Source organism: Syzygium oleosum, unplaced genomic scaffold (assembly GCF_021117445.2).
Source record: "Syzygium oleosum isolate NSW1041296 unplaced genomic scaffold, Sole_v2.1 Sole_v2.65, whole genome shotgun sequence".
Lineage (NCBI taxonomy): Eukaryota > Viridiplantae > Streptophyta > Magnoliopsida > Myrtales > Myrtaceae > Syzygium > Syzygium oleosum.
The window spans coordinates 164,128-187,062 of record NW_026607549.1 but is presented as its reverse complement, the minus strand read 5'-3'; the positions used below and the strand labels follow the sequence as shown (position 1 = coordinate 187,062).

At 47.0% G+C, this 22,935-nt stretch overlaps 1 protein-coding gene across 1 annotated transcript; it reads left to right on the top strand.

The window, feature by feature from the left end:
* Nucleotides 1–1,094: 1,094 nt before the first annotated feature.
* Nucleotides 1,095–22,601, top strand: LOC130137219 (uncharacterized). Its single transcript, XM_056308025.1, has 3 exons — nt 1,095–1,279; nt 1,974–1,990; nt 22,162–22,601. Exons 1-3 carry the CDS (start codon nt 1,095–1,097, stop codon nt 22,599–22,601), a joined length of 642 nt encoding a protein of 213 aa, XP_056164000.1.
* Nucleotides 22,602–22,935: the final 334 nt, after the last annotated feature.

Here is a 22,935-nt window from a genome sequence, read left to right as displayed (position 1 = left end):
TGGAATGAGCATGTGAAATGCGTGTGGTTTGGTGCGTGCACGGGCTGAACTTGATCGGCTAGTATATTGGCATGTTGGCATGTAAATCGAGCGAGTGAACGAGTGAAAAATTGCGTGTGATGCTGTATGGGTGGCTACAAAAATCCCTGAGGCGGTACCATTACGCGGGGAATTGATTTGTCCTGAGGCGGTACCATTACGCGGGACGATGCCCGGTATTACCGGAGGATGGCCAACCTGAGGCGGTACCATTACGCGGGTTGTATCGTAGGTGGTAGATGTTGAGCCTGAGGCGGTACCATTACGCGGGCAAGATACATCGCCTGAGGCGGTACCATTACGGGGGCCAAGAAGTGTTGTGAATATAAGTTGGTCGTAGTGAACCTGAGGCGGTACCATTACGTGGGTCACTGGCGAATTGAGTGAAAATAGTGTGATAAGGCAGGTCCGAGTGCATGAAATGTATTTGAAATGTGCATGTGGTCGGAAATTGTGCTACTATGGCTAACGTGCAGGTTGCACGTAGGAAAAACCCAGGTAAGTATAAATTGCGTGCCTGTTATGTGGTGATTGAGTGTGTTTGTGTTTGAACTTGTCTGGAGGTACGTGATAGCCTGGGTGGGGTTTAGGGTGTGTGCTTATTGAGACGTGATCTCATGGTTGTTTCAACCAACAATTTCAAAACCCCGGCCTGAGCCATGAACCTTCCACCACCGCCGCCGCAGCATTTTGGGATCCCGATGCACACCGACCATGATGTTGTAGAATACCCGATAGATGATAACATGACCTGGGTGATGCATACTGCTGTTGTATGGGTAGACGTAGGACTACCTCTTTGGCAGGCCCATACCTACACAGCTTGGATGTTTAGGGACGGATTAGATGAGTTTGGCCCCGTCCGTGGCTTTGATGTCCCCTTTGACGGAGTTGGGGATTGGGATCCATCAGCCATACCCACTCCTGACGGTGAGATGACTAATTTGGAAACTAGTCTAGCGCAGTCTGGACATCAGGCCGCACCTGCAGCACCTGAACCTCCCGTGGCCGAACCTGATCCGGAGCCGGAGGAGTCATAGGCAGGGTACGACCCTATGGATGTGGATGTTGAGGTAATACCAGAGGAGGAACCAGAAGACGAAGACCCTGAGGACGAACCTGAAGAGGCGTCGGAAGAAGAACCCGAAGAGGAGCCCGAAGAAGACCTAGAGATGGGACCAGAGGACGCACCCGAAGGCGAGCCAGAGGACGAGCCGGAGGAGGAGCATGATGAGGAGGAGTGAGTCGAAGTTCCGATGGAGTCGGGCGATATAGACAACCCGATTGAGATCAAGGCTGACTCAGAGTCCTCAGATGATCAGGCAGTTCAGGGGGATTCCGACTCGGGTCCTGAAGAGTCAGACTCTGAGTAGACGCCATCTAGGGCACGTAAGGACTAGTGTAGGGGTTGAGTGCAGGTCTTTTGAGGTGTCCCATTTTTGGCAGATAGGGTACCCAGGCTATCGATCTTTTTGACATCGGTGGTGTGTAGTCTTGATAGTACGGTGTGCATGTATATGATATGGGTTGTTTACTGGTGGATATTGTATAAAGTTGGATAAGTAATGAATGTCTATTCTCCCTTGTACCCCTAGTCAATTATTGTCTGGGTGTTTGTGGCTTTCGCTGATTGATTTAAATCTCTGATAAGATGAATTGGGTCGGCGATTTTCTCGGACATCGTGATATTCGACCAAAGAGGTGTGTCGCGTGCTCGATGGGGTTTGGGGCGTGACATCACAGTTTGATTTGGTATCAGAGCGAGGACAACTCGATCTAAGTTGGTCGAAGTCTGGAGTGATAAGGAGCAGAGACCCTGGGATAGTAATTTAGGGAGACCTTAGCAAGTCATAGGGTGGAATGAGCTACGCGTGCCTCCAGATTGTTTGTTGTGATTGCTGAGTGGGTTGATTGTTATAACAATTGAAATGCAGGTGCGTCTGGACTCGAGGTAAGTGCACTTACCTTAATGATGGTGGTATTGTGCTATTATGATTGATTACCTGCTGAGTGAATTATTACGTTAATTCACTACCTAGGACTAGACTGATATAGTTGGCCTAGGTTTCTAATTCATGAGTGGAATTATAGCAGGAAGGTGAGTGGTAGAAATCGTGAGGATGAGTTCGCGAGGTAGAGGAACTGGGCGTCCATCCAGCTCACGAGCCCGACCGGCAGGAGATCCGAGAATGGATGCGGTCATGAGGACCCTAGAAGAGATTGGTAATTTGATAGGACGGCAGACTCGGGAAAGAGCTGCCACTATTACCCAAGCTACCGAGGTCGCTGTGGCCGCTGCTGCCAATAATAATAATGGGAATCAAGGGTAGGGGCAGGTGAATGTGAATAGGCAGATGCACCAATTAGTGGAACAGTTTTTGACATTAAAGCCCGCTAAGTTTGATGGTAGAGGCGATCTTGAGCTTGCATCGCTTTGGGTATAGAAGTTGGAAAAAGCCTTTGAGGTATTAGGATGCACTGATGAAGAGAAAGTGACATTAGCAGTATATCAATTACAAGGAAATGCAAATAATTGGTGGAAAGCCACTAGAGGAAGGGTGTTCCTGGCTGGTACCGCCCAGACTTGGGCAATGTTTGTGGAAACCTTTAATGGTAAATATTTTTCTGATAGTGCTCAGGAACAGAAATTATCTGAGTTTATGAGGCTTCGTCAGGGACAGAGGACAGTAGATTAGTATAAGGCTGAATTTGCTCGGTTATCTAAGTTTGCCCTAAAGATGGTTGAGGACCTGTTGGATAGGGCTCGGAGGTTCCGAGACGGCTTGAAGCCGGACCTTCGCAGCCAAATGATTTCATTGAATTTGAGAGAGTATAACGAGATTTATAATAGGGCTCAAGCGATTAAGCGGGACTTGGCGGATAGGGCTGCCGTTTCTGGGTCAAGATTTGCCCAGGGTAGGGACAACCGTCAATTAGGGAAGAGGCCAATGATGGGTAATCGACGTTTCGTCCCTCCTGTTAGAAGGAATATCGGGAAACCGAGCCGTTTTCAGAATGGTCCACGTCGGGTGTGCGGAGAAAGACATGGAAATGGACCTTGCCCAACCAGAGGCGGAGCATGTTTCGGATGTGGCGGATTTGGTCATCATATAAGATTTTACCCCAACCTCAAGCAGAATAGATCGCCTGCGTTGCCGCCACCCCGGAACGGGAACCAAATTGGAGCTGCCCAAATAGTTAATCAGAATAGGCCACAGGCCCAAGGACGGGTGTACGCCATGGCCAGAAGAGAGATTGAGAACGCGCCAGGGTAGTCACAGGTACGGTTTCTCTGTGAAATCATGCTGCGTACGCTTTATTTGACCCTGGGGCGTCACATTCATTTATATCTGAGCAATTTGTTGAGTTGACTGGTATAGAACCGCAGTTGCTTGATGTTGTGTTGTGTGTTACAACTCCCTTGAATGATAAGATGCTAGTCTCGTTGGGGTGCCCGAATTGTAAGATTGTGATCGGTGATAGGGAGGAAAGGATTGATTTAGCGGTTCTAGCCATGTATGATTTTGATGTGATAGTAGGTATGGATTGGCTGGCTAAGCAGATGGCCGTAATGGATTGTAGTAGCAGGGTGATCCAATTTAATCCTATTGGACATCCGGAATTCAAATTTGTGGTAAATCGAGGGGTGTCACGCCCCAAACCCTATCGAGCACGCAACACACTTCTCTGGTCGAATAATGCGACGTCCCAGGATATCGCCGATCCAATTCAACTTATCAGAGATTTAAACATCAGTGAAAGCCACCAACACCCGGACAAGAATTAACTAGGGGTAAAGAGGGAGTATCGACATCCATTACTTATCCAAACTTATACAATATCCACATATACAACGCATAATATACAAACACACCAAATATCTAAACTATGCACCACCGACATCAAAAGATCAGCAGCCTGGGTATACCCTATCTCCAAAAATGGTACACTTCAAAAAGTCTACACTTAGCCCCTACCCTAGCCTCTGCGCCCTCTGGATGGCGTCCACTCAGAGTCTGACTCCTCCGGACCTGAATCTGAATCCCCCTGAACTGTCTGCTCCTCTGAGGACTCCGACTCGGCCTCGATCTCAATCGGGTTGTCTATATCACCCGACTCCGTTGGAACCTCGACTCGCTCCTCTTCATCTGGCTCCTCATCTGACTCGTCCTCTGGCACAAACTCGAGATCGTACACTGGCTCATACTCTGGCTCGTACTCGGGTTCGTCCTCTGGTTCTTCTTCAGGCTCATCTTGAGGCTCTACTTTTGGGGCCTCTTCAGGTTCTGCTTCAAGGTCTTCTTCTTCTGGTTCTTCCTCTGGTATCACCTCGAGATCCACATCCATCGGATCATACCCCGCTTGGGATTCTTTCGGCTCCGGATCATGCTCGGCTCCTGAGGGCTCAGGTGCTGCAGGCGCAGGCTAAAGTCCGGACTGCGCTAGACTAGTCTCCAAACTAGTCATCTCGCCATCAGGAGGGGGTATGGCTGATGGATCCCAATCCCCAACTCCATCAAAGGGGACATCGAAGCCACGGACAGGGCCAAATTCATCTACCCTATATCTGAACATCCAGGCAGTGTATGTGTGGGCCTGCCAGAGGGGTAGTCCTATATCTACCCAAACTACCGTGGTATGCTTAACCCAGGTCATATTTTCGTCTATCGGGTATTCTACAACATCGTGGTCGGTGTGCATTGGAATCCCAAAACACTGCGGCGACGGTGGCGGAAGATTCATGGCTCAAGCCGGGGTTCTAAAATTGTTGGTTGAAACAACCATGAGATCACATCTCAATAAGCACACACCCTAAACCCTACCTGGGCTATCACGTACCTCTAGACAATTACAAACACAACCACACCCAGCCATCACATAACATGCACACAATTTATACTTACCTGGGCCTTTCCTACGTGCAACCTGCACATTAGCCACAATAGCACAATTTTCAACCACACGCACAAGCCAATTACATTTCACACACTCGATCCTGCCTCATCACACTATTTACATCCGACTCGCCAGTGACCTGCATAATGGTACCGCCTCAGGTTCACTACAGCCATCTCATATTTTCCACTCGACTCGCTAGTGACCCGTGTAATAGTACCGCCTCAGGTTCATTGCAACTAACTCATATTAACAACACTTCGTGGCCCGCGTAATGGTACCGCCTCAGGCCGTGTATCTTGCTCACGTAATGGTACCGCCTCAGGCTCAACGCCCACCACCTACGACACAACCCACGTAATGGTACCGCCTCAGGTTGGCCATCCTCCGGTAATACCGGGCATTGTCCCACGTAATGGTACTACCTCAGGACGGATCAATTCCCCGCGTAACGGTACTGCCTCAGAGATTTTTGTCACCACACATACAGCACCACCACATAATTTTTCACTCGTTCACTTGCTCGACACCAACATGCCAATATATTAGCCAATCACACTTGGCCCGTGCACGCACCAAACCACACACATTTCTCATGCTTAATGAACACCCAAACACAGCCAATTGACAACCAATTCAATTCAGCCCATGTGTGCACATAACGGCCCACATTTCAATCAATCAAGTCACGATCCAACGAACATACAAGGCCACTATCGGGCCCACAAACACAGTCACAATCATGTCATAAAATTCAACATATTCAAGTCCATTTCCAGCCCTAATTACCACCCCAATTCAGCCACAACACGGCTCGTCCAACCCGACACCATTTAGTCCCCAAATCAAGTCATATGCTCATCAATACGAGCTACAATTTTCAGCACTCAACTCCACGTCAAATCAGTCCCGAAACATCACAAATTCACCCACAATTCAGCCGATTCAAGTCCCCAAATCCATCTACCAATATAACCTCTAAACCATCACTAATTAACCCGATTTAGCCCCTAATCGTGTCTATCGATACCCGACATCCTAAATAGGGTTTAAGGGCGACTTACTTGGACTCTAAGCTAGCTCAGCTAGAGTGAAAAGGGTGGCTGATCGGCCGCCTCACGGCGACATGCGGCGATGGCGAGTGGCTCGGCGGACGGCGAGCGGCAGTTTGCTGGCTGGACTTGGCTGAGCTGAACAGGACAGATTAAGGGTGATGGTGATTCGGTGAGGCAGAACAGGGGAGTGAGAGAGACGGTGGGGTGAGCGGCTGAGCGAGGCGAGCGGCGGCCACGGCGGCGCGACCTGGTTCCGCTGGCTATTGTTCCGAATGGACGGGGAGGCGCGGCAGTGGCAGCTGGCTAGGCGGACGGCCACGATCGCGGTGAGGAGGGTGGTCTCGGTCGGGAGGGGGAGAGAGAGAGAGAGGAAAATGAGATTAAATATGGTGAACCCAATAATTGGTGTCTAGACCAAGGCAAAATGACCATCATGCCCCTTTCTCACATTCCAAATCAACGGCCAAGATTCAATCTTATCCTGAGATCAACGGTCGAGATCGAATCTTTTCCAAAATATCCAAGGATAATTTGGGGATTTCACAAAAAGTCCAAGGGCAAAATTGTCCAAAAATTTCTATTTCTAATGCTAGGGTGAAATGACCAAAATGCCCTTCCCCAATTACATTTGGCCTTAACAAACTTCCAAGGGTAAAACGGTCATTTTCCATTTCTCGCAGAAATTCGATTTTTCTGAAGGATTCGGACAAATCCGAGGCTACCCGAGCAAATCACAACATCGTCCAAATGATCTGTCGTGACTTTCTAAATTTCCAATGCCCAACTTGGTCTCTAATTAATGACTAAGTTCTAAATAACGTAACTTGCACATATCTCATACTAATGGGTGGCTTTTGGGGAAATTCGCATTATTGACCTGTGGTTGAAACTAAATCAAGCCACGTTCAAGTTCACTCGGGTTGTGACCACCTCGGTTGTCACTTAATCGCGAGGATCGATCGCTAGTTCCGATGGGCACGATCGTTTGACATAGGTTCGGGTCATTCGTCAATTCATTTCGTGGTTAAACGGAATCACCCACGATCCACTAATATGATAGCGGCGAATTGATCCCTAACTATCCTTGGATCAGCCTTCATTGGCTCAAAATGTCACCTCGATAATTTTCATGGTCGAAAGTCGGTTCACGATCGAGTTCTTTGGTTGCGCGAATTTAAATCCCTAATTAGCCTTTCCCTAACGGTTAATATTCCCGAAGTGATCAATTCCGGGCGAGATCTAACTACAAGCACGTCCATAAACTATTCATTTCATAAATCCCAAGTGGGTCAGATTTTAGAATGTCACAACTCTTCCCCCCTATTAAAATTTCGTCCTCGAAATTTACAAATCAAACTAACTACTCAAACAAGTGGGGGTATTGACGTTGCATTTGCTCTTCACTTTCCTACGTCGCGCCCTCTGTCCCGTGATGTTCCCAAACAACCTTGACCATCGGGATCGTCTTGTTCCTGAAAACTCGTTCTTTTCGATCTTCGATCCTTATTGGTCTCTTAACATATGACACCCTATCGTCAACTTCTATCTCTTCGTAATTCAACACGTGAGTTGGGTCCAGTTCATATTTTCTCAACATCGATACGTGGAACACATTATGCACTTGCGACAAATTTGGCAGAAGTGCAAGGCGATAAGCTAAATCTCCGGTCCTTTCTAAAACCTCAAAAGGTCCAACGTACCTCGGACTCAACTTCCCTTTCTTACCGAATCTAGATAGTCCTCTCATGGGCGATACCTTAAGGAATACGTGATCCCCTACTTGAAACTCCAAAGGTCTTCGCCTTCTGTCTGCATAACTCTTTTGACGGCTTTCAGCTGTTTTTAGCTTCTCACGAATTACCTTAATAGCCTCAACTGACTGTTGAACTAACTCTGGTCCGGTTATACTCCTTTCTCCTACTTCGTCCCAACACACGGGCGTTCTACAAGCCCTGCCATATAGCGCTTCAAAGGGTGCCATTCCGATGCTCTGCTGAAACTATTATTATATGCAAATTCTGCTAAGGGCAATTGCTCTTCCCACTTACCCTGAAAATCCAATACACATGCCCTAAGCATATCCTCTAAAGTCTGAATCGTCCTTTCAGACTGACCATCCGTTTGCGGATGGTAAGCTGTACTAAACTGCAGCTTTGATCCTAATGCCGTCAGCAGACTTTTCCAAAAATTGACGGTAAACCTAGGATCACGATCTGAGGTGATCGACACTGGTACCCCATGCAATCGAACTATTTGTTGCACATACAACTCAGCATATCGATCTAATGCGAAGTCCTTTCGCACAGCCAAAAAGTGTACCGACTTTGTTAATCTATCGACAATCACCCAAATAGTATCATGGCCTCTTTGGTTCCTTGGTAATCTCGTCACAAAATCCATAGTTATATGTTCCCATTTCCACTCTGGGATTTCCAAAGGTCGCAATAATCCTCCGGACTTACAATGTTGCGCCTTTACTTGCTGGCACGTCAGACACTTAGCCACATGCCTGGGTGTGTCCACCTTCATGCCATTCCACCAATAATACTGCCTCAAATTCTGATACATTTTGGTACTACATGGGTGGATACTATAACTACTACGATGCGCTTCTGACAAAATTTCTTCCTTAAGTTCCGCATCGTCAGGTACGCATAATTGTCCTCGGAACTTCAATATCCCGTCTTTGGATATCTGGAAGTCCGGCTTTCTCTTGGTATCATCCATCTCTAGATCCTTTAGACTTCTTGATCCGAAAACTGTAAAGTACTAATCTTAGCCTGGATCTCTGGTTCAATCCTTAACATGGCTAGTAAACTCGAGACTTGACTTACTTCGAATCTAAACTCCGAGTCTCGCACTTTTTCTAACAATGCCCATTCCTTGACCATCAAGTGTGCGATGCTTGACTTTCGACTCAATGCATCGGCTACCCGGTTGGCCTTCCCGGGGTGATATTAAATATCACAATCATAATCCTTCAGCAATTCCATCCACCGACGCTGTCTCATATTCAACTCCTTTTGAGAAAACAGATATTTAAGGCTTTGATGATTTGTATATATCTGAAATTTCTCTCCGCATAGATAATGTCGGCAAATCTTAAGGGCGAATATTGTAGCGGCTAATTCTAAATCATGCGTTGGGTAGTTCAGCTCATGCGGTCTTAACTGCCTTGATGCGCAGGCCACTACCTGTCCATTTTGCATGAGTACACACCTCAATCCTTTCAACGACGCATCACTATAAATTTCGTATCCTCCGGGTCCTGATGGAATAGTCAACACCGGTGCCGTTGTCAATCTATGTTTTAATTCCTGAAAACTCCTTTCACATTTGTCGGTCCATTCAAATCTCGTTTCCTTTTTCAACAAATGTGTCAACGGTGTCGCTATTGCCGAAAACCCTTCCACGAAACGTTGGTAATATCCTGCCAAACCCAGAAAGCTCTGAACCTCTGTTACCGTCGTCGGTCTCGGCCACTTCATTACTGCCTCAATCTTCGCTAGATCTACTAAGATTCCTTCCCCAGAGATCACCTGTCCGAGAAATGCTACTCGATTGAGCTAGAACTTGCACTTGCTAAACTTAGCATACAGTGCGTTCTCTCTTAAAGTCTGCAAAACTTTACTCAAGTGAAACTCATGCTCCTCTAGGCTCTTCAAGTATACCATTATGTCGTCTATGAAAACGATCACAAATTGATCTAAGAATTCCTTAAACACCCGATTCATTAAGTCCATAAAAGGCAACAGGGGCGTTCGTCAATCCGAACGACATTACCGTAAATTCATAATGTCCATATCTCGTCCTAAATGCCGTCTTCGGTATATCCTCCTCCCTAATCCTCAATTGATGATATCCCATTCTCAAATCAATTTTAGAAAACACCGAAACCCCTTGTAATTGATCAAACAAATCATCAATCCTCGGCAGGAGATATTTATTTTTTATCGTCACCTGATTTAGCTGCCTGTAGTCAATACATAACCTCAACGATCCATCTTTCTCCCTCACAAATAAAACTGGCGCTCCCCACGGGGACGCACTCGGACGAATAAATCCTTTGTCCAATAATTCTTGCATTTGCACCTTTAACTCTTTTAATTCTGACAATGACATTCTATAAGGTGCCTTCGAGATTGGCTCAGTTCCAGGGGCCAACTCGATTACAAACTCTACTTCTCTTTCTGGTGGCAATCCCGGCAATTCCTGAGGAAAGACATCGGGATAATCGCACACCACGGCTATATCCTCTAGCTTCGGCTCCTCAACCGTCGAATCAACCACAGCCGCTAGAAATCCTTGACACCCTTCGTTCAATAACTTAGTCATTTCTAGCGACGAAATCCATGGGATCGAGGGTCCCCCTCGATTTCCCACAAACTTGAATTCCGGATGTCCAACAGGATTAAATTGGATCACCCTGCTACTACAGTCCATTATGGCTCTCTGCTTAGACAACCAATCCATACCCACTATCGCATCAAAATCATACATGGCTAGAACAGCCAAATCAATCCTTTTCTCCCTATCACCAATCACAATCTTACAATTCGGGCACCCCAACGAGACTAACATTTTATCATTCAAGGGAGTTGTAACACACAATACAACATCAAGTAACTGCGGTTTTATACCAGTCAACTCAACAAATTGCTCAGATATAAATGAATGTGACGGCCCAGGGTCAAATAAAGCGTACGCAACATGATCGCACAGAGAAACCGTACTAGTGACAACCCCTGGCGCGTTCTCAATCTCTCTTCTGGCCATGGCGTACATCCGTCCTTGCGCCTGTGGCCTAGTCCGATTAGCTGTCTGGGCAGCTCCGGTTTGGTTCCCGTTCCGGGATGGCGGCAATGCAGGCGATCTATTCTGCCTGAGGTTGGGGCAAAACCTTATGTGATGACCAAATCCACCATATCTGAAACATGCTCCGCCCCTGGTTAGACAAGGTCCATTTCCATGTCTTTCCCCACACACTCGACATGGACCATTCTGAAAACGGGCCGGTTTCCCTATATTCCTTCTAGCAGGAGGGACGAAACGTCGATTACCCGTCATTGCCCTTTTTTCTAATTGACGGTTGTTCCTACCCTGGGCAAATCTCGACCCAGAAGCGGCGGCCCTATCGGCCAAGTCCCGCTCAATCGCTTGAGCCCTATCATAAATCTCGTTATACTCTCTCAAATTCAATGAAATCATTTGGCTGCGAAGGTCCGATTTCAAGCCGTCTCGGAACCTCCAAGCTCTATCTAACGAGTCCTCGACCATCTTCGGGGCGAACTTAGACAACCGGGCAAATTCAGCCTCGTACTGATCTACTGTCCTCTGCCCCTGACGTAGCCTCATAAACTCAGATAATTTCTGTTCCCGGGCACTCTCAGAAAAATATTTACCATTAAAAGTTTCCACAAACATCGCCCAAGTCTGGGCGGTACCAGCCGGGAATATCCTTCCTCTGGTGGCTTTCCACCAATCACTTACATTTCCCTGGAGTTAGTATACCGCCAAAGTCACTTTCTCTTCCTCAGTGCATCCTAAAACCTCAAAAGCTTTTTCCAACTCCTCTACCCAAAGCGATGCAGCCTCAAGATCGCCTCTACCATCAAACTTTGGAGGCTTTAATTTCAGAAACTGCTCAACTAATTGGTGCATTTGTCTATTTACATTCACCTGCCCCTGTTCTTTATTTCCATTATTATTAGCAATAGCGGCCACAACGGCCTCGGCAGCTTGGGAAATAGTGGCAGCTCTTTCCTGAGTTTGCCGTCCTATCAAATTACCAATCTCTTCTAGGGTCCTCATGACCGCATCCATTCTCGGATCTTCTGCAGGTCGAGCTCGTGAGCTGGATGAACCCCCAGTTCCTCTACCTCGCGAACTCATCCTCACGATTTCTACCACTCGACTACCTACTATAATTCCACTCAGGAATTAGAAACCTAGGCCAACTATGCCAGTCTAGTCCTAGGCAGTGAATTAACACAATAATTCACTCAGCAGGTAATCAATCGCCACAGCATAAGGCCAAAATCAATAGGGTCTGTGCACTTACCCCAGGTCTAGACGCACATGCATTTCAATCGTCATACAATCAATTCATCCAACAATCACAATAAACAATCTGGAGGCACGCGTAGCTCATTCCACCCTATGACTCGCTAAGGTCCCACCCTATGACTCGCTAAGGTCTCCCTAGATTACTACCCCAGGGTCTCTGCTCCTTATCACTCCAGACTTCGATCAACTTTAGATCGAGTTGTCCTCGCTCTAATACCAAATCAACAAGTGATGTCATGCCACGAATCCCATTGAGCACGCAACACACTTCTCTGGTCGAATAATGCGACGTCCCAGGATATCGCCGACCCAATTCAACTTATCAGAGATTTAAACATCAGTGAAAGCCACCAACACCCGGACAAGAATTAACTAGGGGCAAAGAGGGAGTATCGACATCCATTACTCATCCAAACTTATACACTATCCACATATACAACGCATAATATACAAGCACACCAAATATCTAAACTATGCACCACCGACATCAAAAGATAAGCAGCCTGGGTATACCCTATCTCTAAAAATGGTACACTTCAAAAAGTCTACACTTAGCCCTTACCCTAGCCTCTGCGCCCTCTGGATGGCGTCCACTCAGAGTCTGACTCCTCCGGTCCTGAATCTGAATCCCCATGAACTGTCTGCTCCTCTGAGGACTCCGACTCGGCCTCGATCTCAATCGGATTGTCTATATCACCCGACTTCGCTGGAACATCGACTCGCTCCTTTTCATCTGGCTCCTCATCTGACTCGTCCTCTGGCATAAACTCAGGATCATACACTGGCTCATACTTTGGCTCGTACTCGGGTAAGTCCTCTGGTTCTTCTTCAGGCTCTACTTCTGGGGCCTCTTCAGGTTCTGCTTTAGGTCTTCTTCTTCTGGTTCTTCCTCTGGTATCACCTCGAGATCCACATCTATCGGATTATACCCCGCCTGGGATTCTTCTGGCTCCGGATCATGCTCGGCCCCTGAGGGCTCAGGTGTTGCAGGCGCAGGCTAAAGTCCGGACTGCGCTAGACTAGTCTCCAAACTAGTCATCTCGCCATCAGGAGGGGGTATGGCTGATGTATCCCAATCCCCAACTCCATCAAAGGGGACATCGAAGCCACGGACGGGGCTAAATTCATCTACCCCGTCTCTGAACATCCAGGCAGTGTATGTGTGGGCCTACCAGAGGGGTAGTCCTCTATCTATCCAAACTACCGTGGTATGCTTAACCCAGGTCATATTTTCGTCTATCGGGTATTCTACAACATCGTGGTCGGTGTGCATTGGAATCCCAAAACTCTGCGGCGGCAGTGGCGGAAGATTCATGACTCAGGTCGGGGTTCTGAAATTGTTGGTTGAAACAACCATGAGATCACATCTCAATAAGCACACACCCTTAACCCCACCTAGGCTATCACGTACCTCCAGATAATTACAAACACAACAACACTCAGCCATCACATAATAGGCACACAATTTATACTTACTTCGGCCTTTCCTGCATGCAACCTGCACATTAGTCACAATAACACAATTTCCAACCACACGCACATGCAAATTACATTTCACGCACTCGATCCTGCCTCATCACACTATTTTCATCCGACTCGCCAGTGACCCGCGTAATGGTACCGCTTCAGGTTCACTGCGACCATCTCATATTTTTCACTCGACTCGCCAGTGACCCGCGTAATAGTACCGCCTCAGGTTCACTGCGACTAACTCATATTAACAACACTTCGTGGCCCGCGTAATGGTACCGCCTCAGGCCGTGTATCTTGCCCGCGTAATGGTACCGCCTCAGGCTCAACACCCACCACCTACGACACAATCCGCGTAATGGTACCGCCTCAGGTTGGCCGTCCTCCGGTAATACCGGGTATCATCTCGCGTAATGGTACCACCTCAAGACTGATCAATTCCCTGCGTAATGATACCGTCTCAGGGATTTTTGTCACCACACATACAACACCACCACATAATTTTTTACTTGTTCACTTGCTCGACACCAACATGCCAATATATTAGCCAATCACACTTGGCCCGTGCACGCACCAAACCACACACATTTCTCATGCTTAATGAACACCCAAACACGGCTAATTTACAATCAATTCAATTTAGCCCATGCATGCACATAATGGCCCACATTTCAATCAATCAAGTTACGATCCAACAAACATACAAGGCCACTATCGGGCCCACAAACACAGCCACAATCATGGCATAAAATTCAACATTTTCAAGTCCATTTCCAGCCCTAATTACCACCCCAATTCAGCCACAACACGGCTCGCCAACCCGACACCATTTAGTCCCCAAATCAAGTCATATGCTCATCAATACGAGCCACAATTTTCAGCACTCAACTCCACGTCAAATCAGTCCCGAAACATCACAAATTCACCCACAATTCAGCCGATTCAAATCCCCAAATCCGTCTACCAATATAACCCCTAAACGGCCACTAATTAACCCCTAAACCGTCACTAATTAACCCGATTTTGCCCCTAATTGTGTCTATCGATACCCGATATCCTAAATAGGGTTTAGGGGACGATTTACTTGGACTTTAAGCTAGCTCGGCTAGAGTGAAAAGGGCGGCTGATCGGCGGCCTCACGGCGACATGCGGCGACGGTGAGTGGCTCGGCGGACGGCGAGCAGCGGTTTGCTCGCTGGACTTGGCTGAGCTGAATATATTGATGGTGATGGTGATTCGGTGAGGTAGAACAAGGGAGAGAGAAAGATGGTGGGGTGAGCGGCTGGGCGAGGCGAGCAGCCACGACGAGCGGCGACTTGCTCCGGCGCTGCTGTTCCGGATGGACGGGAGGGCAGCGACGGCTGCTGGCTAGGCCAGACGGCCACAGTCACAGTGAGGAGGGGTGGTCTCGGTTAGGAGGGCGAGAGACAGGGAGGGTGGCCGAGAGATGAGAGAAAGTGAAGAGAGAGAGAGAGAGAGGAAAATGAGATTAAATATGGTGAACCCAATAATTAGTGTCTAGACCAAGGCAAAATGACCATCATGCTCCTCTCTCACATTCCAAATCAACGGCCAAGATTCGATCTTATCCTGAGATCAACGGCCGAGATCGAATCTTTTCCAAAATATCCAAGGGTAATTTGGGGATTTCACAAAAAGTTCAAGGGCAAAATTATTCAAAAATTTCTATTTCTAATGCTAGGGCGAAATGACCAAAATGCCCTTCCCCAATTACACTTGGCCTTAACAAACTTCCAGGGGTAAAACGGTCATTTTCCATTTCTCGCCGAAATTCAATTTTTCTGAAGGATTCAGACAAATTCGAGGCTACCCGAGCAAATCACAACATCGTCCAAATGATCTGTCGTGACTTTCTAAGTTTCCAATGCCCAACTTGGTCTCTAATTAATGACTAAGTTCTAAATAACATAACTTGCACATATCTCATACTAATGGGTGGCTTTTGGGGAAATTCGCATTATTGACCTGTGGCCGATACTAAATCAAGCCACGTTCAAGTTCACTCGGGTCGTGACGACCTCGGTTGTCACTTAATCGCGAGGATCGATCGCCAGTTCCAATGGGCACGATCGTTTGACATAGGTTCGGGTCATTCGTCAATTCATTTCATGGTTAAACGGAATCACCCGCGATCCACTAATATGATAGCGGCGAATTGATCCCTAACTATCCTTGGATCGGCCTTCATTGGCTCAAAATGTCACATCGACAATTTTCATGGTCGAAAGTCGGTTCACGATCGAGTTCTTTGGTTGCGCGAATTTAAATCCCTAATTAGCCTTTCCCTAACGGTTAGTATTCCCGAAGTGATCAATTCCGAGCGAGATCTAACTACAAGCACATCCATAAACTATTCATTTCATAAATCCCAAGTGGGTCAGATTTCAGAATGTCATAAGGGGGACTCTCGATCCCATGGATTTCGTCGCTAGAAATAACTAAGTTGTTGAACGAAGGGTGTCAAGGATTTCTAGCGGCTGTGGTTGATTCGACGGCTGAGGAGCCGAGGCTAGATGACATAGCCGTGGTGTGCGATTATCCCAATGTTTTTCCTCTGGAATTGCCGGGATTGCCACCAGAAAGAGAAGTAGAGTTTGTAATCGAGTTGGCACCTAGCACTGAGCCAATCTCGAAGGCACCTTATAGAATGTCGTTGTCGGAGTTAAAGGAGTTAAAGGTGCAAATGCAAGAATTACTAGATAAAGGTTTGATTCATCCAAGTGCGTCTCTATGGGGAGCGCCAGTTTTATTTGTGAGGACGAAAGATGGATCGTTAAGATTATGTATTGATTACAGGCAGCTAAATCAAGTGACGATCAAAAATAAATACCCCCTGCTGAGGATTGATGATTTGTTTGATCAGTTACGAGGGGCTTCGGTGTTTTCTAAAATTGATTTGAGAACGGGATATCATCAATTGAGGATTAGGAAGGAGGATATACCGAAGACGGCATTTCGGACGAGATATGGACATTATGAATTTACGGTAATGCCATTTGGATTGACGAATGCCCCTGCTGCCTTTATGGACTTAATGAATCGAGTGTTTAATGAGTTCTTAGATCAATTTGTGATCGTTTTCATAGACGACATATTGGTGTACTCGAAAAGCCCAGAGGAACATGAGTTTCATCTGAGTAAAGTTTTGCAGACTTTAAGAGAGAACGCACTGTATGCTAAGTTTAGTAAGTGCGAGTTCTGGCTCAATAGAGTAGCATTTCTTGGACACGTGATCTTTGGGGAAGGAATCTCAGTAGATCCAACAAAGATTGAGGCAGTAATGAAGTGGCCGAGATCGACGATGGTAACAGAGGTTCGAACCTTTCTGGGTTTGGCAGGATATTACCGATGCTTCGTGAAAGGGTTTTCGGCAATAGCAATACCGTTGACACATTTGTTGAAAAAGGAAACGAGGTTTGAATGGACTGACAAATGTGAAAGGAGTTTTCAGGAATTAAAACATAGATTGACAACGGCACCGGTGTTGACTATTCCATCAAGACCCGGAGGATACGAAATTTATAGTGATGCGTCGTTGAAAGGACTGGGGTGTGTACTCATGCAAAACAAACGAGTAGTGGCCTACGCATCAAGGCAGTTAAGACCGCATGAGCTGAACTACCCGACGCATGATTTGGAATTAGCCGCTATAGTATTCGCCCTTAAGATTTGGCGATATTATCTATACGGAGAGAAATTTCAGATATATACAGATCATCAAAGCCTTAAATATCTGTTTTTTCAAAAGGAGCTGAATATGAGACAGCGTCGGTGGATGGAATTGCTGAAGGATTATGATTGTGATATTTTATATCACCCCAGGAAGGCCAACCGGGTAGCCGATGCATTGAGTCGGAAGTCAAGCATCGCACACTTGATGGTCAAGGAATGGGCTTTGTTAGAAAAAGTACGAAACTTGGAATTTAGATTTGAAGTAAGTCACGTCTCGAGTTTACTAGCCACGGTAAGGATTGAACCAGAGATCCAGGCTAAGATTAGGATTTTACAGTCTACGGATCAAGAAATCCAAATGATTCTGGAAATGGATGATACCAAAAGAAAGCCGGACTTCCAGATATCTGAAGACGGGATATTGAAGTTCTGTGGACGATTGTGCATGCCTGACGATGCGGAACTTAAAGAAGAAATTTTGTCGGAAGCGTATCGTAGTAGTTATAGCATCCATCCCGGTAGTACGAAAATGTATCAAAATTTGAGGTAGTACTATTGGTGGAATGGTATGAAGGTGGACATAGCCAGACATGTGGCCAAGTGTCTGACGTGCCAGCAAGTGAAGGCACAACATTGTAAGCCCGGAGGGTTATTGCGACCTTTGGAAATCCCAGAGTGGAAATGGGAACATATAACTATAAATTTTGTGACGGGATTACCAAAGAGCCAAAGAGACCATGATACCATTTGGGTGATTGTCGATAGATTGACAAAGTCAGCACACTTTTTGGCCGTGCGAAAGGACTTTGTATTAGATCTGTATGCTGAGTTATACATACAATAAATAGTCGTTTGCATGGGGTACCGGTGACGATTACCTCAAATCATGATCCTAGGTTTACCGCCAATTTTTGGAAAAGTCTGCAGATGGCATTAGGGTCAAAGCTGCAGTTTAGTACAGCTTACCATCCACAAACGGATGGCCAGTCTGAGATGACGATTTAGACTTTAGAGGATATGCTTAGGGCATGTGTATTGGATTTTCAGGGTAAGTGGGAAGAGCAATTGCCGTTTGCAGAATTTGCGTATAATAATAGTTTTCAGCAGAGCATCGGAATGGCGCCCTTTGAAGAGCTATATGGCAGAGCATGTAGGATGCCCGTGTATTGGGACGAAGTAGGAGAAAGGAGTATAACCGGGCCAGAATTGATTCAACAGTCAGTTGAGGCTGTTAAGGTAATTCGTGAGAGGCTGAAAATAGCTCAAAGCCGTCAAAAGAGTTATGCAGACAGAAGGCGAAGACCTTTGGAGTTTCAAGTAGGGGATCACGTATTCCTTAAGGTATCACCCATGAGAGGATTATCCCGATTCGATAAGAAAGGGAAGTTGAGTCCGAGGTATGTGGGACCCTTTGAGGTTTTAGAAAGGATTGGGGACTTACTTATCGTCTTGCACTCCCGCTAAATTTGTCGCAAGTGCATAATGTGTTCCACGTATCGATGTTGAGAAAATATGAACCGGACCCAACTCACGTGTTGAATTACGAAGAGATAGAAGTTGACGACAGGGTGTCGTATGTCGAGAAATCAATAAGGATCGAAGATCGGAAAGAACGAGTTTTAAGGAACAAGATGATCCCGATGGTCAAGGTTGTTTGTGAACATCACGGGACAAAAGGCGTGACGTGGGAAAGTGAAGAGCAAATGCAACGTCAATACCCCCAATTGTTTGAGTAGTTAGTTTGAATTGTAAATTTCGAGGACGAAATTTTTATAAGGGGGGAAGAGTTATGACATTCTGAAATCCGACCCACTTGGGATTTATGAAATGAATGGTTTATGGACGTGCTTGTAGTTAAGATCTCGCCCGGAATTGATCACTTCGGGAATACTAATCGTTAGGGAAAGGCTAATTAGGGATTTAAATTCGTGCGACCAAAGAACTCGATCGTGAACCGACTTTCAACCATGAAAATTATCGAGGTGACATTTTGAGCCAATGTAGGCCGATCCAAGGATAGCTAGGGATCAGTTCGCCATTGTCATACGAGTGGATCGCGGGTGATTCCGCTTGACCACGAAATGAATTGACGAATGACCCCAAACCTATACCAAACGATCGCGCCCGTCGGAACTAGCGATCGATCCTCGCAATTAAGTGACAACTGAGGTCGTCACGACCCGAGTAAACTTGAATGTGGCTTGATTCAGTATCAGCCACGGGTCAAATGTGCGAATTTCCCCAACAGCCACCCGTTAGTTCGAGATACGCTCAAGTTACGTAAATTAAATTTGATCATTAATTAGAAACCAAGTTTAGGCATCGGAAATTATGAAGGTCATGACAGGATAATTGGACGATGTTGTCATTAGCTTGGTTAGTTTCGGATTTGTCCGAATCCTTCAGAAAAATCGAATTTCGGTGAGAAATGGAAAATGACCGTTTTACCCCTGGAAGTTTATTAAGGCCAAGTGTAAATGGGGAAGGGCATTTTGGTCATTTCACCCTCACTTTAGAAATGATAATTGTTGGACAATTTTGCCCTTGGACTTTTTGTGAAATTCCCATTTTACCCTTGGATATTTTGAAAAAAGATTTGATCTCAGCCGTTGATCTCAAGATAAGAATGAATCTTGGCCGTTGATTGGAAATGTGAGAGAGGGGTATGATGGTCATTTGGGCATGGGATTAGACACCAATTATTGGTGTTCACCATATTTAATCTTCATTTTCTCTCTCTCTCCTCACTCTCTCACCTCTCGGCCTCACCCTCTCTCTCTCCCCCTCCAGACCGAACCAACCCCTTTCCGCCGTGACCTTAGCCGTCCGGCCTAGCCAGCAGCCGCCGCCGCCCACCCATCCAGCCAGACCAGCCGCGCCAGAGCAGCTCGCCGCCGCCGTGGCCGCTCAGCTCACCCCGCCGCTCACCTCACCGTCTCTCTCTCCCCTGTTCTGTTTCCCCTACCGAATCACCTCCCCCACCAGCTCCTTCGGTCCTATTCAGCCGTGGAAGGCCAGCAGACCGCCAGCCATCACTGTTGCCGTCTGCCGAGCCGCTTGCCGTCGCCGTTCGCCGCCGTGTGGCTGCCGACTGCCTCCCCTTTTTCCCTCAGTCGAGCTAGCTTAGATTCCAAGTAAGTTGCCCCTTAAACCCTATTTAGGATGTCGGGTATCAATAGACTGTATTAGGGGTGAATAGGGTCGATTAGTGGCGGTTTAGGGGTTATTTAGGACCTGTTTAGGGGTTAACTTGGCGGACTGATTTGGGATTGATATTGGCTGATTTGAGGCTGAGTTAAGTGCTGGACATTGTGGATTGGATCGACGAGCATTTGGCTCGATTTAGGGACAAATGGTGTCGGTTTGGTGTATTGTATGGTGGCTGGATTGTGATGCTAGTTATGACTTGAAATGAGCTTGGAAATGTTGAAATTGTACTCATGATTATGGCTGTGATTTTGAGTCCGATGGTGGCCTCGTATGTTTGTGTAATCATGAGTTGATTGATTGAAATGTGGATCTTTATGTGCACGCATGGGCTGAATTGATTTGATTGGTAATTGGCCACGATTGGGTGTGGATTGAGCATATGAAATGCGTGTGGTTTGGTGCGTGCACGGGCTAAACTTGATCGGCTAGTATATTGGCATGTTAGCGTGTAAATTGAGCGAGTGAACGAGTGAGAAATTGTGTGTGATGCTGTATGGGTGGCTACGAAAATCCCTAAGGCGGTATCATTACGCGGGGAATTGATCTGTCCTGAGGCGGTACCATTACGCGGGACGATGCCCGATATTACTGGAGGACGGTCAACCTTAGGCGGTACCATTACGCGGGTTGTGCCGTAGGTGGTGGATGTTGAGCCTGAGGCGGTACCATTATGCGGGCCAAGAAGTGTTGTGAATATGAGTTGGTCGCAGTGAACCTGAGGCGGTACCATTACGTAGGTCACTGGTGAGTTGAGTGAAAAATATGAGATGGTCGCAGTGAACCTGAGGCGGTATCATTACGCGGGTCACTGGCGAGTTGAGTGAAAAATATGAGATGGTCGCAGTGAACCTGAGGCGGTATCATTACGCGGGTCACTGGCGAGTTGAGTGAAAAATATGAGATGGTCGCAGTGAACCTGAGGCGGTATCATTACGCGGGTCACTGGCGAGTTGAGTGAAAAATAAGAGATGGTCGCAGTGAACCTGAGGCGGTATCATTACGCGGGTCACTGGCGAGTTGAGTGAAAAATATGAGATGATCGCAGTGAACCTGAGGCGGTATCATTACGCGGGTCACTGGCGAGTTGAGTGAAAAATATGAGATGGTCGCAGTGAACCTGAGGCGGTACCATTACACGGGTCACTGGCGAGTTGAGTGAAAATAGTGTGATGAGGCAGGTCCGAGTGCGTGAAATGTATTTGAAACGTGCATGTGATTGGAAATTGTGCTATTGTGGCTAACGTGTAGGTTGCACGCAGGAAAAGCCCAGGTAAGTATAAATTGTGTGCCTGTTATGTGGTCATTGAGTGTGTTTGTGTTTGAACTTGTCTGGAGGTAAGTGATAGCCTAAGTGGGGTTTAGGGTGTGTGCATATTGAGACGTGATCTCATGGTTATTTCAACCAACAATTTCAGAACCCCCGCCTGAGCCATGAACCTTCCACCACCGCCGCCGCAGCGTTTTGGAATCCCGATGCACACCGACCATGATGTTGTAAAATACCCGATAGATGAAAACATGACCTGGGTGAAGCATACTACTGTAGTATGGATAGACGTAGGACTACCTCTTTAGCAAGCCCATTCCTACACAGCTTGGATGTTCAGGGACGGGTTAGATGAGTTTGGCCCCGTCTGTGGCTTTGATGTCCCCTTTAACGGAGTTGGGGATTGGGATCCATCAGCCATACCCCCTCCTGATGGTGAGATGACTAGTTTGGAAACTAGTCTAGCGCAGTTTAGACATCAGGCCGCACTTGCAGCAGCTGAACCTCCCGTGGCCGAACTTGATCCGGAGCCGGAGGAGTCACAGGCAGGGTACGACCCTATGGATGTGGATGTTGAGGTAATACCAGAGGAGGAACCAGAAGACGAAGACCCTAAGGACGAACTTGAAGAGGCACCGGAAGAAGAACCCAAAGAAGACCTAGAGATGGGACCAGAGGACGCACCCGAGGGAGAGCCAGAGTATGAGCCAGAGGACGAGCCGGAGGAGGAGCCTGATGAGGAGGAGCGAGTCGAAGTTCCGGTGGAGTCGGGCAATATAGACAACCCGATTGAGATCGAGGCTGACTCAGAGTCCTCAGATGATCAGGCAGTTCAGGGGGATTTCGACTCGGGTCCTGAGGAGTCGAACTCTGAGTGGACGCCATCTAGGGCGCGTAGGGGCTAGTGTAGGGGTTGAGTGCAGGTTTTTTGAGGTGTCCCATTTTTGGCAGATAGGGTACCCGGGCTATCGATCTTTTTGACATCGGTGGTGTCTAGTCTTGATAGTACGGTGTGCATGTATATGATATGGGTTGTTTACTGGTGGATATTGTATAAAGTTGGATAAGTAATGAATGTCTATTCTCCCTTGTACCCCTAGTCAATTATTGTCTGGGTGTTTGTGGCTTTCGCTGATTGATTTAAATCTCTGATAAGATGAATTGGGTCGGCGATTTTCTGGGACATCGCGATATTCGACCAAAGAGGTGTGTCGCGTGCTCGATGGGGTTCGGGGCGTG

What these genes read in the sequence shown, in the direction of transcription:
- LOC130137219 (XM_056308025.1), top strand. Translation starts at nt 1,095, where the DNA reads ATGGATGTGGATGTTGAGGTAATACCAGAGGAGGAACCAGAAGACGAA.